The sequence below is a fragment of the Paroedura picta genome, chromosome 2, assembly GCF_049243985.1.
Source record: "Paroedura picta isolate Pp20150507F chromosome 2, Ppicta_v3.0, whole genome shotgun sequence".
NCBI classification, from domain to species: Eukaryota; Metazoa; Chordata; class Lepidosauria; order Squamata; family Gekkonidae; genus Paroedura; species Paroedura picta.
Genome location: NC_135370.1, coordinates 173,709,572 through 173,727,252, shown reverse-complemented (window position 1 = coordinate 173,727,252; position 17,681 = coordinate 173,709,572). Strand labels below are relative to the sequence as shown.

At 47.4% G+C, this 17,681-nt stretch overlaps 1 protein-coding gene across 4 annotated transcripts in view; it reads left to right on the top strand.

Annotated features, from left to right (window-relative positions):
- Nucleotides 1-17,681, top strand: part of SYNE2 (spectrin repeat containing nuclear envelope protein 2) — a 293,618-nt gene that overhangs the window by 174,219 nt on the left and 101,718 nt on the right. For all 4 annotated transcript variants that reach the window (XM_077323895.1, XM_077323896.1, XM_077323893.1 and 1 more), the window contains 8 exons: nt 1,969-2,104; nt 2,789-2,917; nt 4,659-4,811; nt 6,675-6,884; nt 9,081-9,182; nt 12,784-12,906; nt 14,610-14,810; nt 17,427-17,600. In XM_077323895.1, the coding sequence (XP_077180010.1) occupies nt 1,969-2,104; nt 2,789-2,917; nt 4,659-4,811; nt 6,675-6,884; nt 9,081-9,182; nt 12,784-12,906; nt 14,610-14,810; nt 17,427-17,600 (1,228 nt within the window). The remainder of the gene's footprint in view (nt 1-1,968; nt 2,105-2,788; nt 2,918-4,658; nt 4,812-6,674; nt 6,885-9,080; nt 9,183-12,783; nt 12,907-14,609; nt 14,811-17,426; nt 17,601-17,681) is intronic.

The window sequence follows — 17,681 nt, the reverse complement described above, 5'->3', positions numbered from 1 at the left end:
GAGGCTCTTTAACTTTGATATAAATCAAATTAATAAAAAAATTTTTCCTCACGTGCTGGATAGGTTTGATGAACCACACATCGCCTCTAGCCACACTCCAGCCTATTGTTAAGGTGCACAAGTCCATCGAAAACAAGAGGTTTAAGAGAACTTACATGGGTTGGAGTATGCAGTCTGCGAGTTTTGTTGTTTCTTGGGAGCGTTCATTCAGTTCGGACTGCAGTCCTCACCCATGAACTGAATTCATTAATCCCCCTCTCCATCAGGCTAGGCTGGGCCGGGGTGCTCCTTCCTACACTGCTTGGGTTGTCTGGGAGCCCTGAGTGTGGGTGGGGTAGGGTGCCCAGTAGCCCAGTGCAGGAATGGAGAGGAGCTTACAAGATGGCCGTCCTCAAGTACTTGAAGGGCTGTCTCATAGAGGGTGGAGTAACGGTCGGCCCAGAATGGGATGAAATTAATTCAAAAGTATTTTCGGCTAAACGTACAGAAGGCTTAAGGGGGTGGCAGGTGACAGTAGATGAGCGAGAGGGTTGTGAATGTCCTGCATAGTGCAGGGGGTTGGACTAGATGAACCAGGAGGTCCCTTCCGACTCTAGGATTCTATGATTCTAAATTCCGTCTAAACCTCCGGAAGAAGTTCCTGACAGTTAGAGCGGTTCCTCAGTGGAACAGGCTTCCTCGGGAGGTGGTGGGTTCTCCATCTTTGGAGATTTTTAAGCAGAGGCTGGAGAGTCATCTGATGGAGAGGCTGATTCTGTGAAGGCTCAAGGGTTGTGAGTGTCCTGCATAGTGCAGGGGGTTGGGCTAGATGACCCAGGAGGTCCCTTCCAACTCTATAATTCTAAATTCCATCTAAACATCCAGAAGAAGTTCCTGACAGTTAGAGCGGTTTCTCAGTGGAACAATTCAGAGCAGTTCCTCAGTAGGACAGGCTTCCTGGGGAGGTGGTGGGTTCTCCATCTTTGGAGATTTTTAAACAGAGGCTGGAGAGCCATCTGAAAGAGAGGCTGATTCTGTGAAGGCTCAAGGGGGTGCCAGGTGACAGTGGAGGAGCGAGAGGGTTGTGAGTGTCCTGCATAGTGCAGGGGGTTGGACTAGATGGCCCAGGAGGTCCCTTCCAACTCTGTGATTCTATGATTCTAAGAACTTCCTGACAGTTAGAGCAGTTCCTGAATGGAAGGAGGCTTCCTCGGGAGGTGGTGGGTTCTCCTTCTTTGGAAGTTTTTAAATCAGAGGCTGGAGAGCCATCAGACAGAAATGCTGATTCTGTCAACTTAGGCAGATGGTGAGTGGTAAGCAGAAGGGATTGTGTCGGTGCTGGGCTCTTGTGTCCCTTTCTTGCATACCTGGGGAAATGCCAATCACCATATTGGGATTAGGAGGTGAATTTCTTCCAGGTCAGACTGGCCAGGGATTCTGAGGTTTTTTTTGAGGGGGCGGGATCATCTGGTCATGGAATTGAGGTCCCTGTGGGTGGGAAGGTAGTTGGGAATTTCCTGCATTCTGCTGGGGGTTCGGGTAGATGACTCCAGAGTTCCCTTCCAGTTCTATGATTCTAGGACCCTCACTGGCAGTCTTCAAGCAAAGGCTGGATACACACTTCTCTTGGATGCTTTAGGATGCTTGGGGCTGATCCTGCGTTGAGCAGGGGGTTGGACTAGATGGCCTGTGTGGCCCCTTCCAACTCTATGATTCTATGATTCTAGGACCCGGGGATTCCCACATGATCTTTGTTCAGAACAGCAAGGTCCCGCACCACAAAATCAGCTGTGACATGTCGCTCAGCAGAACCACTTAAAATCAGTGAGACCCAATTCCAAGTGTAAATCTGTTTGGGGTTCAGACCTTTACAAAGAGTTCAGATTTTGGGTGCTTCCTTTTGGGTTGTGCTCAGTCTAGGATACTTGGTTCTGAACAGTTTCAACAAAATAATTCTCTCTTTTCTTGTTCATTTCCTCTCCTAATCAGTCTTGAGGTGTCCATCGTGGGAAACGGACCGCCCGATCCCATCACAAAGGAACCAGTGGGTGACAAGTGGCAGTTCTTGGAAGAAGAGCTATTGTTGAAGATGAAGCCCACTAGCTGCCAATTCACCGAACCCCAGGTTAGTCTATAACACCTTTCCAGCAAGGTAAAGGTAAAGGTATCCCCCGTGCAAGCACCGGGTCATGTCTGACCCTTGGGGTGACGCCCTCCAGCGTTTTCATGTCAGACTCAATACGGGGTGGTTTGCCAGTGCCTTCCCCAGTCATTACCGTTTACCCCCCAGCAGCAAGCTGGGTACTCATTTTACCGACCTCGGAAGGATGGAAGGCTGAGTCAACCTTGAGCCGACTGCTGGGATCAAACTCCCAGCCTCATGGGCAGAGCTTTCAGACTGCATGTCTGCTGCCTTACCACCCTGTGCCACAAGAGGCTTTTTCCAGCAAACCCCCCTACAAATAGATCAGCCCCTGTCCAAAAGAGTCAATGGACAGAGGTCTGAGATTTAAAAGCGCAACTCTCAAAACCAGACCTCTTGGCTTAAAGGCTTGGAACCCCCAAGACAGAATTTCGGCCCCGTGTCCGTGCATGCCAATTGGCTGTTTTTTTTTTTTGCAGGTACAGCAGACGTGGGATTTCAGGCGAATTTCAAGCCAGTTGCTAAGAATAGGCCCCGCAACACCCCAATTATTTTTTGGAATCTTCTTGCTTTCAAGCAAGATATTTTTTAGAAGAACGTTGTGCAGTGCCTGTGTTTTTAATCCATTGTGTTTCCCTAAACACATTTTGTTTTCCCAAATGTCAGGTCACTACCAAAATAAATATCCTGCCCAAGGGTGCTGCCTCGAGTGGGAGAACTCCGACAGTCGAGGAGCTGAAAAGATATACCACACAGCTTGGCAAACTCAGTCAAGAAGCATCTATTCAGATTCAGGTACTCTGTGTGTTTCATTCCCATTACGTAAGTCACCTGTGTGGCTAGTATGCGAGGTCCAGCTGTAGCCACTTTGACCTGAGGCTTTGGCCAGAATTCTATGATCAAAAGGTTGGGGACCCCTGATTTTAACAGTCCTCTCCTGTAAATATGGGAACTGTATTTCATACTAGCTTCAAAGCCTGTTCCTAATAATGGGCCTTAAAAGGGCCCCCTCCCCTGGCCCCCGACCAGGCGGCTTAAGGTGGCTTTGGGCCGCAGCTCGCAGCTGGATCAAGTGGGGCGGGCGGGGGCTGGCCAGCTCCTTAGCAGGCAGTGAGCAGGCCAGGAGGCCCTCGTTAGCAGGCCCCTCCCCACGACCCTTTGCCCAGGGCCTTCTCCCCTTACCTGCTGCTGGCTCCAGGCATTGACAAGAGAGAAACAGAATCTATCCAGTGGCTTAATAAAGCTTGAAAAGATAAAGAGTCTCTTATGTTATTTATTCAGGCTTTGACTCTGCCAGAACGGTCTCTAGATTTGTTTTCCGTTTTCAATCTTTTGTCAGTGGCAGTGAGTCCGTCCTTGTTAATATTTGAGTATATATAGGCTGTGAACAGGAGCGTTTGCCTAATTATACTCAAATATTAACAAGGACGGACTCACTGCCACTGACGAAAGATTGAAAACAGAAAACAAATCTAGAGACCGTTCTGGCAGAGTCGAAGCCTGAATAAATAACGTAAGAGACTCTTTATCTTTTCAAGCTTTATTAAGCCACTGGATAGATTCTGTTTCTCTCTTGTCACTAATTTGGAATCGTCCATTTTTTTCGTGCAGCGGCTCCAGGCATTGAGGCACATCTGAGAGCAAAGAGGCTAGAGTCCAGGGACGGAGGGTGGGAGCTGCAGGGGCAGGGCCAATCAGGGTGCAGCCAGCTTTACTAACTGCACCCTGATTGGCCCTATTCCAACTTGGGCAGCCGAACACGTCCCATCCCCCCAGGCTGTTTCACAAATATATAGAGGAACCATCGATAAGGATATTGATTTGAACGATCTGCCCAAAGGAGTCTCCAAGCAGCTTACAGTCGCCGTACCTTCCTCTCCCCACAACAGACACCCTGTGAGGTGGGGCTGAGAAACTCTGAGAGAACTGGGACTGGTCCAAGGTCACCCAGCTGGCTGCCTCTGGAGGAGGAGTGGGGAATCCAAACCAGCTCTCCAGATTAGAGGCTGCCACTCTTAAGCACTGCACCACGCAGGCTGTGTGCCAACCACTGTTAGCACGAGCCATTTTGGTGGTTCTTACTGAATCTCCGTATAACTGGCAAAAACCCTCACGAGAAGAAGCTATCAATGTTCCGCAGACGGAGCTCTTCCACCAGGCTTTTGGTTGAGGCCAGGAGTGGGGGAGAATTCCGGGGCTGCTTGATCAAGCTATGGGTCCCGCCCTATGACATCTGACTGCCTGTTTTCCCATCATATGCCGTTAATGGCCTGATATGGGTGGCGGCATGGGAATCGGGGAGTTGACTTTGATTTTTTTGCCCGCCACCTGCCTTGCTTTGTCATTCATGGGGTTTGATTGCTCTGTTTTAGTTGGGGAGGAATGTTGTTTTTTAGTGTTTTTCTTGTATTTATTATCGTAAAGGCTGTTTGCCTTTTATTTGTAAGCCGGACCGAGCCGACTTGTCGAGAGGGGTGGGGTATAAATTTAATAATAAATAAATAAAATTTAAAAACGACCTCTTTTTGTCCGCCAGGAGAGCACAACAGGGGAAGTTTCCTTGAGTTTGGATCAGAAACTGTTTGAGCTGCTTCTGGCCATCAGCCACTGCCTGAACAACATGGAGCAGATGTTAAACACCTGCGTGCTCCCCAGCGAAGAAGCCCCCGTTCAGCAGGAGCTTTATGAGGTAAACGCAATGAGGTGCCCCGTTAAATGTCCCCAATAGCCAGGGCAGGGTGTAGGTTGCAATTCAGCATTTGCACAGAGGAAAGACTCTAAGGATGCTGGTTTTCCTGAATTTTTCAGAACAGTGCCTAGTGAAATCTTATAAAGCTGAAGATTTGCGGAACACAACATTCCGTGGTTAAGGGATAAGAGCTACAGTGTCAGAATCAGAACCTCACAGAGGTGGAGGAGACCACCAAGAGCCATCCAGTCCAGCCCCCTACCTTCTTGGGGACTTAAAAATCACACACCTGCCTGACAGGTGCTCATCCTATTAGAAACTTCCAACGAAGGAGACTTCACCACCCTCCAAGGCAGCATGTTCCATCTATGAACAGCCCTCAATGTCAGAAAATGCTGATTCTGGGAACTTAGTCAGATTGTGCATGAATAGGCAGAAGGGATTGTGGCCCTTTCTCGCATGCCCTGAGAAATGCTGATCGCCCCTTTGGGGTTGAGAGGTGAATTTCTTCCAGGCCTGATTGGATCCTGGGGTTTTCTTGAGGGGTATTATCTGGGCCTGGAATTTAGGTCACTTTGGGTGGACAGGTAGCTGTGAGTTTCCTGCATTCTGCAGGGGGTTGGACCAGATGACCCTGGAGGTCCCTTTGAACTCCATGAATCTATGATTTTAATATTTAATTGGAACCTTCTTTCCCGTGTCCTACATCAGATGTCCATGGAACTACAATTCCCATGAGTCCTTTCCAACATTTGCTTGCAGAGGTTCATGGGAATTGTAGTCCATGAGCATCTGGAGGACCACAGGTTGACTACCCCTGTCCTACATTGCCACTTTGCTGGTGGCATAACTAGCAGAAGAATGGTATGCAACACAGTACTAATTTCACAGTCACCAGTCCAAAATAAGAGAAATTACGCAGATGGGTTCTGATTTTTTTTATAACGCTATGCAAAATTCTGTTTGGTGCACAACATTGAGAGACACTCAGGCCTCACTGGGCCATGCATTCACTCATTCATTCACTCATTGATTGGGATATTAGAATTGTCAGGGTTTTCCTGTGAGCCGGAGCCCTGAAATTTGGCATTTAGAAAGCCCAAGACAGACTGGAATAATCCGAACACAGGACTCTTAAAGCTTTTGGGTAATTGGAGGACCCCAGGTTCAGATTTCAATATAATTGTAGACAAAGTGATGAGCCAAACATAGAGCATGCCAGTAGCCATTTGGGAAACCCTTCCAGGGCCCTCAAGAAGCCCCAGAGGTTCATGAAACCCTGGTTGAGAAAGCCTGATTTAAAGTGCTAACTGCCCTGAGTCTCATGTGATGGGGCAGTTAATAAACATACGTATAATGAATAAATAAATAATACAGCAGAGGAAAGGAGCCTATCTGGAATAGCAAAACTGAGTGTCAGCGGAAGGCCTGGAAAATCCTTTTCCCTTCCCAGCATGGCCCGAAGGCCCAGTAGAGTTGTACAAGCTTGCATTTTGCTATCTTACAGCCTTGGAATCTTCCTTTCTCTCGTGACATTTTTAGAGCAGTTTCTCAGTGGAACAGGCCTCCTCGGGAGGTGGTGGGTTCTCCATCTTTGGAGATTTTTAAACAGAGGCTGGAGAGCCATCTGACGGAGAGGCTGATTCTGTGAAGGTTCAAGGGGGTGGCAGGTGTCAGTGGATGAGCGAGAGGGTTGGGAGTGTCCTGCATAGTGCAGGGGGTTGGACTAGATGACCCAGGTGGTCCCTTCCAACTCTTTTATTCTATGATTCTCGGCTTATTTCACAGATGAAACTTTGGCGGGTCCCTTTCCTAGGAGGAGTTGTTTTTTCACTGCTCTCCCCGGCCTTGTCTCCCTTTCAGACTCTCTCCATGGAGCTGCAGAAACTGCACGCTGACATCGGTAAAAAGAAGGACGATCTCCTGAAGTCTGTCGCTTCCTCTGGCGGCAGTCCCGACAGGTTCTCCCAGTGTTTCGGCGACCTGCAGGCATGGCTCCAGCTGGCGCAAGAAGCAACAGCTTCTAGGGGGAAATCTATGAAGGCCGAGCAGGACTATTACAGTAATTTTCAGGTATAGTCGCCTTGTTGAATTCTCGTCTCATTCTCCGGTGCACGTTTAAACATATGCAGCCGCTGTATATAGAAATACGATTTTATTTGTATCTTGCTTGTCTTCCCTGTTGGAACCGAAAGCAGCTTCTGCACAATGCTCCCCCCTCTTCCCCCTTGCCCTCACAACAACCCTGCGAGGTAGGTTAGGCCCAGAGATCGTGACGAACCCAGGGTCCCAATTGAAAATGAATGTTTGTTATTGTTGAAAGAACTTAGAAATGTCTTTAAAATGCGCCTTTCCGCTGATATAAAGAAGCATACGGGGCACAGCATATAAGTTATACACCCGACATCGCTCTAGCTATTTCACACTTACTGATTCATGATTCTAATATGAATATGGAAGCACAACTACTTTATCAAAGTAGTTGTGCTTCCATATTCATATTAGAATCATGAATTAGTAAGCAGGCAATGGACTGAGGAGAGAACTGGGATTCTGCCCTCATAATCATAGAATCCTAGAATAACAGAGTTGGAAGGGACCTCCTGGGTCAACTTATCCAGCCCCCTGCATAATGCAGGACACAATGCAGGATAAACACTTAAACAGTACTACAATTTACAATTCTAGCAATCTAAGACTTCATGCAAACTTTAATCAGGTCATCCTATGATGATATGATTATAAAAGAGCTCACTAACTATTTTGCACGTTTAGCAAACCAGGAAGGACCGAGATAAGAGTGTTTTGCTTGAGAAAGTCCCTCTGAAGTGGAAAGCAAGGGGGAGCCGGGGGTTAGGAAGATGGGCAGCCACATGAGGCCTCGGGGAGGCTAGATCAACATCCAGACAGGAAGAAATGCCCAAGCTGGCATGGGCCAGGTGTGGCACATGACACAGCTTACCAGGGAATACGGTGCACTCCCTATCCCCCACACATAGGCTCTGTAGGAAAATCACGTCCATTGTGTTCTTGTGTGGGTGAGCCACTTTCCTTTGGAGATGCCTATGCAGTTCAGGCAGATGCAGGGTTGATTTTATGAGTATATATAAGCCCAATGCGAGTTCAAGGACTTTGGCTGGACATTGTCTTTTTTTTTTTTTCCACTGCCGACTCCCGGCTTTATTAACTTGCAGCCATACAAAATGCATACAAAAAGAGTCCCCTCACCAGCTCTGAAACCAGGTACCTCAGAATGGAAAGGGAGAGTAGTATAGGGGCTTCAAGTCCCACACTGTGTGGAGTTCACAGTTCACAAGAAGATCCTTTAAAGAGAGAGAGAGAAAAGAGAGAGAAGAGCCCTTCCTCTTCCCTGTATAGAAGAAGAAGAAGAGTTGGTTCTTATATGCCGCTTTTCCCTACCCGAAGGAGGCTCAAAGTGGCTTACAGTCGCCTTCCGTTTCCTCTCCCCACAACAGACACCCTGTGGGGTGGGTGAGGCTGAGAGAGCCCTGATATTACTGAAGAAGAGGAAGAGTTGGATCTTATATGCCGCTTTTCTCTACCTGAATGAGTCTCAAAGCAGCTTACAAGCACAAAGCAGCTTACAAGTGAGGCTGAGAGAGCCCTGATATCACTGCCCGGTCAGAACAGTTTTATCAGTGCTGTGGCGAGCCCAAGGTCACCCAGCTGGCTGCATGTGGGGGAGCGCGGAATCGAACCCAGCATGCCAGATTAGAAGTCCGCACTCCTAACCACTACACCAAACTGGCTCTCTGGAATGTCTGTAATCATTGTCTATACAGGAATGTCTGTAATCATTGGCATAAGATGCAAGAAGACATGATTTATTTTTGTAGGTACGGCTGGACATTGTCTTCATCCGTTAAGTGGAACAGGGGAATCTAGTGGACGGAGATGTGCGATGGGGTCTCACCCGCCCACCGTGCTCATCTGTCCGCGGAGAAGCTTGAAAACATAGTTGGCTTTCTCCATAGCAAACCCATCCATAACAAACCCATTCCCCTTTTCAAATTGGTCACTGATTTGTTTTTTAAAAGCCCTGGCGTTTCTTTCCTCTTTCCCCTTTCTTCTTTACAACGAGGGCAAGTAATCCCGTGATTCACTTTCTCAGTAGGTGTGTTATGTGCAGACGTAAAGAAACGATGCTGATTAGAAACAGCCCCGTCGAATTGGAGTTTAATTGTCCCTTCATTTTGCTATAATGTATCTCTGGGTTCACCGTGGGTCTTTCGCTTGTCCCTGCCACAGAACGAAATCAGGCTGTTGTACGAGGCCTTGACTGAGAAAAAAAACAGGCTGCAGCAGTCCTTCAGCGCTATGAGCAGGCACGGCGTTTCCGAGCAGCTCCAGGTAATTAACGGAGAATTCGAAGAGGGAATGGACAATCAGTCTCCCCGCCAGTGGACAATGTATCTAATTTCCCTTTGTGGTTTGGTATTCCAACACTCAACCTACGGCCTTGTCCCCCCCCCCCCCCCCCGTGAGGTTAACGACACTACCCACCATCTCTACAGAGCTCCAAGCTCTGATCAGCGGTGATGAGCGGCTGTTTTCATACCCTGCTTGTGAGTTACCAGGAAGCCGGTGGCTGGTCAGTCTTGGAGACAGGATACTGGGTTCATTGGAGGCTGGGCCTGATCCAGCATGGCTCATCTTATGCCCTTGGTGGTAGAAAGGGCTACCAAGTTACAGCTGACTTGGGGTTCCAGGGCAAGAGGTGTTCAGAGGTGGTTAAATCATAGAATCATAAAAGCATAGAGTTCGAAGAGGCCATCCAGTCCACCCCCTGCTCAAGGCAGGATCAGCCTCAAGCATCCAGGATAAGTTCTGTCCAGCCACTGCTTGAAGATGGCCAGTGAGGGGGAGCTCCCCACCTCCTTAGGCAGCCGATTCCACTGCTGAACTAGACTCCTAGAATCCTAGAGTGGGAAGGGGCCATCCAGGCCATCTAGTCCACCCCCTGCTCAATGCAGGATCAGCCTCAAGCATCCAGGATAAGGATCTGTCCAGCCGCTGCTTGAAGACCGCCAGTGAGGGGGAGCTCCCCACCTCCTTAGGCAGCCCCCTCCACTGCTGAACTAGATTCATAGACTCCTAGAGTGGGAAGGGGCCATGCAGGCCATCTAGTCCCACCTCCTGCTCAGTGCAGGATCAGCCTCAAGCATCCAGGAGGAGGATCTGTCCAGCCACTGCTTGAAGACCGCCAGTGAGGGGGAGCTCCCCACCTCCTTAGGCAGCCCCTTCCACTGCTGAACTAGACTCCTAGAATCCTAGAGTGGGAAGGGGCCATCCAGGCCATCTAGTCCCACCCCCTGCTCAATGCAGGATCAGCCTCAAGCATCCAGGAGAAGGATCTGTCCAGCCGCTGCTTGAAGACGGCCAGTGAGGGGGAGCTCCCCACCTCCTTAGGCAGCCCCTTCCACTGCTGAACTAGACTCCTAGAATCCTAGAGTGGGAAGGGGCCATCCAGGCCATCTAGTCCCACCCCCTGCTCAATGCAGGATCAGCCTCAAGCATCCAGGAGAAGGATCTGTCCAGCCCCTGCTTGAAGGCCACCAGTGAGGGGGAGCTCCCCACCTCCTTAGGCAGCCCCTTCCACTGCTGAACTAGACTCCTAGAATCCTAGAGTGGGAAGGGGCCATCCAGGCCATCTAGTCCCACCCCCTGCTCAATGCAGGATCAGCCTCAAGCATCCAGGAGAAGGATCTGTCCAGCCGCTGCTTGAAGCCGGCCAGTGAGGGGGAGCTCCCCATTTCCTTAGGCAGCCCCTACCGCTGCTGAACTAGACTCCTAGCATCCAGGAGAATTATCTGCCCATCCAATAAGCATTTACAGTCATTACGGTAATTGCGCGGCTGTGGCAAAACCAGCATCTCCGTGCTCTAACGCCCCTCCATAATATCGACTAGAATATATTCAAATTGGACTTATATAGAGTCGTCTCTCTACAGTAATTCTTTTATTCTTGTTTCACACAAGTCTCGATGCATTTTGCCTTACAGCTTTTTCAAGGGACGGTTTTTATATTTAAGGACCAACTTCAGACGTGTCTGAAGCGCCACAAGCTAGGTTTAGCTATTGTATGACCTTACACTCTATCTAAAAGGTAAAGGTATCCCCTGTGCAAGCACCGAGTCATGCCTGACCCTTGGGGTGATGCCCTCTAGCGTTTTCATGGCAGACTCAATACGGGGTGGTTTGCCAGTGCCTTCCCCAGTCATTACCGTCTACCCCCCAGCAAGCAAGCTGGGGACTCATTTTACCGACCTCGGAAGGATGGAAGGCTGAGTCAACCTTGAGCCGGCTGCTGGGATTGAACTCCCAGCCTCATGGGCAAAGCTGTCAGACGGCTGCCTTACCACTCTGCGCCACAAGAGGCTCATACACTCTATCTAGAGATTCCTTAATAAGTTGAAATTGGTCCTGAAATATAAAAACCTTATAATATCCAATCCGGATATTTTATTGCCATATTGGTTTCCCAGTGCGTCTGTATTGTTCAACATTACCACAGAGCATATGCCCATATGATACCCTTTACTTGCATTTTGAAAAATCAATAATCTCCAAACTGAGAATTAAGGAGCAATCATTGAAGAAGGTTACGGGAAAATGGGTGAATCCAATATCCAGGACCCTGTTCTGTTTTCCCAAGGCATTTATTATTTGCCTAAGACATTTATGATTATAGAAATAGGCAAACACTTGACTTTTGGAATTGATTTATGTGAGAATTTATGGACACACAACCTTTGGAATTCCTCATTTCGGTCTTTCCAAACTACAGGCGTGGCACTGAATCCATACTAAATTTTCTGTTAATGGAATAAGATTCCTGATTGCTCCTTTTTGCTGCAGTTTGTAGCTGGAACACAGGACAGTGGGGGGCAAATTTTGTGGGGGGCTGTGGACGGTGGTGTTGGTGGGCAACTCCATTCCAGATCATTTAGTCTGGATCTAACTGTTTGCACGCGTTTTTATAGACCTAATTACAGCAATACAAATTTGATCTTGGGGGACAGTATTTAGAAGAAGAAGAAGAAGAAGAGTTGGTTCTTATATGCCGCTTTTCCCTACCCGAAGGAGGCTCAAAGCGGCTTACAGTCGCCTTCCCTTTCCTCTCCCCACAACAGACACCCTGTGGGATGGTTGAGGCTGAGAGAGCCCTGATATCGCTGCTCAGTCAGAACAGTTTTATCAGTGCCGTGGCGAGCCCAAGGTCACCCAGCTGGCTGCATGTGGGGGAGCGCAGAATCGAACCCGGCATGCCAGATTAGAAGTCCGCACTCCTAACCACTACACCAAACTGGCTCTCTTTACAAGATTTATACCCCACCTTTCTGCTCTCATGAGGGCCACCATGATGGCTAACAAATTAATAATGTGCTTAATAACAAGGCTGTTTTAAATACTATTAAAACCGACAAAAACACATCATTTAAGCAGCTAAAACTGGAACTAAAATGCACATTCAGAAACATGAAAACAGTAACTAAAACATTAAAGATGGAGGAGGAACTTGCCTTCTTTCTTGTGATGATGTAATAAAGAGCTGGCGGGCCCGAGGGGCGTCTCAGTGACCTCACTGCTCCTAACAGATGTTTGGTTGAGGCCGGGGGAGTACCTGGACTTACGAACTGGGGTTCCGCCCATGTTGAGCGCAGCACATCAGGCGCAATAAATCTGAGCCTAACTAGTGTTCTTATATCCATTACTAGAAGTTGTAACAGGTTACCAGAATAGAGGGTAACCGCTGATTTTTACCGCCATCTGGGGACTTATATATAACAATATTGTTGTGCGTAATTGTAGTTTTTAATTGTTTTATCATTTTATGGGGTATTTTGTTTTTATTGTAAGCCACCTCGAGTCGACTTAGTCAGGAGAGGGTGGGGGGTATAAATCAAATTATAAATAACACGAAAAAATAAAAACCAATTGTTCCATTTAGAAAATCAACACCCACGAGTCGGAAGAACTTCAGAACTTTGAGATGCAGACGGCGAAATTGCGGGATCACACAGAGAGACTCAGTTTGCCTATTGCCCTGATCCATGACGTTTATAAACTGGAGGTAAATCTGCTAATACTGTCCTAATTCGATGTCATGTACAACTCCCACCCCAAGCTACATGCCCTTCTCCCCAGGTGGCTCTCACACCCTCCCTTCCCCCAGTTTTGGTTCTTCCAGCTGGACTGTTGGTATTAATTTTCGTGCCCCAAATGGGCTTGCTTGGGTTTTTGCACCAGGCTGTTAGGACGTTTGAAGCTTGGTTTCACTTTGAAAGAAAACAGTTGTGCGTAGCTGTGAGAAAGTTGCTTAGGCACCTAAACTTTCTGGGAAGGGCAGCAAACTGGGTATAAGTATCCTTTGAAAACTCCAAACAGGTGTCTTCAGCAATGTTTGTTCTGTGATGAACTGTCCATAGATGCTCCGTTAAAACTTCTAGAAAAGCATACTTTACTCATCTCTCTTTTTATTTATTTGTATTTATATACTGCCCTCCCTTGCGGCTCAGGGCAGTTTACAGAGAACAGAAGATTACAGAAAACATTAGATGAATAACACCACAAAGACGTTTAATAACTGAGTCAACAACCATAACATCATCTATCATAACATAATGTGTTTGGCGGCCATTTCGAACACAATCCTACAGAGTGGGTTTATCTACATAAGAGGAGGTTCTGGGGGCCCAGTAGATGTTATCATTGGCCTCGACCAAATGCCTGGCGGATGAGCTCTGATGTTCAGTTGAAGGCCTTGGCCTCTCTGCCCTGTTGTTGGACCTCCAGAGGAACTGGTTGGCCACTGCGTGAAACAGGAGGCTGGACTAGATGGACCCCTGGTCTGATCCAGCAGGACACTTTTAATGTTCTCATGAACGTCTCGGCCTCCATGCTCTGTGATTGACCCTACAGAGGAACTGGTTGGCCATTGTGTAAGACAGGATGCTGGACTAGATGGACACCTGGTCTGACCCAGCAGGGCTCTTCTGATGTTCTCATGAAGGCCTTGGCCTCCATGCTCTGTGATTGACCCTACAGAGGAACTGGTTGGCTCCTGTGTAAGGCAGGATGCTGGACTAGATGGACCCCTGGTCTGACCCAGCAGGGCTCTTCTGATGTTCTCATGAATGTCTCAGTCTCCATGCTCTGTGATTGATCCTACAGAGGAACTGGTTGGCCATTGTGTAAGACAGGATGCTGGACTGGATGGACCCCTGGTCTGATCCAGCCGGGCTTTTCTGATGGTCTTATAAAGGCCTTGGCCTCCATGCCTTGTGGTTGACCCTGTAAAGGAAGTTGCTGGCCATTGTGTGAGACAGGACTAGATGGACCCCTGGTCTGATCCAGCAGGGCTCTTATGTCTTTCCAAAACATCTCTTGCAAGATGAGTGGATTTGTGTTTATCGAACCATTATTTCATGAAATTGAGACAGGAGATAAATATTTCTGGACTGAGGAATACCCTCAACAGCTTAAGTTGTGTATGAGTTAATTCCATTAGGATTAAAGCAAGGCTCCAGTCCCTTTCCCGTTGTTGCTTTACATCTAATGGGTGCAACTGCTTTCGGGTGCTGTCCTGTTTCTTCCACGCATCCCAACAATACCTAGCATGTAACACATTCTAACTGACTGCAGGGTGCACCTGGGTTGTATTCAATGGGATCCTATCCTGGCTGAGTCCTCAACCAATCAGGAAACCTATGATCTTATTGGGCGATGAGCTAACTGGTGGCTTAAAATGACAAGCGGGATTCATTTTATTCCTAGGATGTCCTGGATGACCTTTGGGGGACCCTGAGAGCCAAACAAAGGGAGCTAACCCCTCTGTTTATTAGCGAACAGCAGTACGAACCTTTGCTGCGTGGACTGGGGGATCTCGTAGATCTTGGGCAAGAGAAAGTCGCTCAGGCGCCGAAGCTGAAAGCGACCAGCCGACAAAATCTGCAACTCCATCTGCAAGATCACAAGGTACCATTTGTAGAGCTTTAGACAGTCACGATCGTTCCCCCCATTGGGATCTTGTTCGTGGCTTTCAATCATAGACTTATTACGATAAACTAAAATTCAGATGTGCTTAAGTTAAATGTTATGTTTCGGAAACACCTAATGAGCATTCGAACCTAGATATACGGGAGCTTTCGGGTCTCTTCTATCCCTAGTTGTGCCATCAGGGATCTCAAGCTGCATTCCAGAGCTGTTGGAAAGCTTAGAAGAAGAAGAGTTGGTTTTTATATGCCGCTTTTCCCTATCTGAAGGAGGCTCAAAGCGGCTTACAGTTGCCTTCCCTTCCTCTCCTCACATCAGACACCCGGTGAGGTGGGTGAAGCTGAGAGAGCCCTGAGATTCCTGCTCAGTCAGGACAGTTTTATCAGTGCCGTGATGAGCCCAAGGTCACCCAGCTGGCTGCATGTGGGGGAGCACAGAATCGAACCCGGCATGCCAGATTAGAAGTCCGCACTCCTAACCACTACACCAAACTGGCTCAGGCCATACTACCAAGCAGGGGAAGTTTGCACATCCCTTAGGGTCAATCTAGAGCAGGGAATGGCCAAACTGCAACTCTCCAGGTGTCCATGGACTCCAATTCCCAGATGGCAAGGGCTCATGGGAATTGTAGTCCTTGGACACCTGGAGAGCTGCAGTTTGGCCACCTCTGATCAAGGGTCAATAACATAGGGTGGGATAGAGACAACTTTCTGCAATGGGGGACAAGATGCATAGCAAAACCCAACTCTTCAATAAAAAGCATAATCGTTAACAGCATTCTGGTGCCTAGGTTTTTTGGAGTGACAAGTGTAGGTAGTTCTGATGAATAAACTAGGATTCTATGGCCCTTCCAGACAATAATGTGTAATTGAATCCAATGTTTGCAGTGCATAGAAGTAGGACTCAGTACAGCATGGTTAGGCCCTCATAAATCTTAATGTCTACAAAACACTGTAATATCACCAGACGTCATATTTATATGCATGCAAAATTACGACTGACAATTAATGCTCCAAATGCAAGATATTTCTCAAAGAGACACAGCCTTATTTAAATCAAACACCTGCCATGGAGCCATGAAGTATAGGAGAGAGTGGTATTTAATTTGTTTAGGAGGTATTTCCCATTCAGGGCTTTTAACATAATTTCGTCACACACGAGGAAAGATATGAGAGGGGGAGGTCATTGCCAATGTTGGATAATCAGAATCTGCTCAGGGCTACAATTATGTTGCCAGAAATAGCATCCAGCCTCATTGGTGAAGATTAATGTTTACAAACTGCCCAAGGGGAAGACCACACAAGTCACTTAAGTGCTTGGAATTTTAAGTTAAGGGAAGCCGATTTGTCACTTACGTTTTCCATCAATTGCAAACAGCTGCAGTATATCTTGGTCAGCTGCCTTTATGGACTTTTTTACCATTGAGAAACCCCTGAAACATTCTTCAGGCTTCAAGAAACCCCAGAAGTGGCACAATGGTGCAGAATATGGCTGGGAAGTAGAGCTGTGGACACGCCCACCCAGGGACCCTCCCCTTCCCACCCCCTCCAAGCCCACCATTGGCCACTTTTGGGGAGAGCGGGTGAACATGACCATATATGGCAGGGGTAGTCAAACTACGGCCCTCCAGATGTTCATGAACTACAATTCCCATGAGTCCCTGCCAGCGAATGCTGGCAGGGGCTCATGGGAATTGTAGTCCATGGACATCTGGAGGGCCGCAGTTTGACTACCCTTGATATATGGTCATATCACTTTAATATTCTTCAGGTATCTTCAGGTAACCCTCCACCTACTTTCATTGCAGTGTATCTGCCAGGTCTTTGGGTGAGGCCAGGGCAAGGACAGTTAGGATCTGGGGCCCTCCCTGAGCCAACAAGGTCATCTAGCTGCTCCCTATTAGCCCCATGGGGCGGTTACATGCCCTCTGTTGAGTGGGGTTGTGGGGAGGGTATTTTATTCTGCTACCTTCAGGTTGTTGTAAGGGTTTTTATGGTTTTGTGGAGTTTTATTTCTGGCTTTGAAACTTTGTTACCTGCCATGAGCCAGCAACCGGAGTGGCAGGCTATAACACAAATTATAGAATGAATGAATGAATGAATGAATGAATGAATGAATGAATGAATGAATGAATGAATGAATGAATGAATGAATGAATGAATGAATGAATGAATGAATGAATGAGGGAGGGAGGGAGAGAGAGACAGGGAGACAGGGAGACAGAGAGACAGAGAGACAGAGAGACAGAGAGACAGAGAGACAGAAGAAAGAAAGAAAGAAAGAAAGAAAGAAAGAAAGAAAGAAAGAAAGAAAGAAAGAAAGAAAGAAAGAAAGAAAGAAAGAAAGAAAGAAAGAAAGAAAGAAAGAAAGAAGTTACTGGACTCAAACATTATTCTTTCCACTTTTTGTTCTGCCTTTTGCTTTTCTTTCTGTATGTTTGTATATTTTTTTCCTTTTTTATTAGGCAAAAAAGTTGTAAAAAAGGAGGTTAATTTGAGAAGACGTGTTGCAAGCACTCTATACACTCAAAAGTATTTCTTTCCATTTTTTTAACTGCAGATTTCTTCATCTGTTTGTTTTCCCTTTTTCTAAACCCAGGATTTTTTCTGCAAGCTGAATGCTCACATGCTGCTTGTGGGAATGTGTTCCAAAAGAACGGCGCCTTCTCTGTTGCAAAAGAGAGAGAAATTCTGGAAGGAGCTGGTGGAGAAGATAAAATCTTTACAGCAGCAGGCGATCCGACAGGGAACGCATTTGGAGAGACTGTTGCAGGTAATAGAATCCCTGGGTCTACCACTGTGATGCGGTGCATTTAGTTCTTTAATTGTGGGAATATTTTATAAATTATTATAA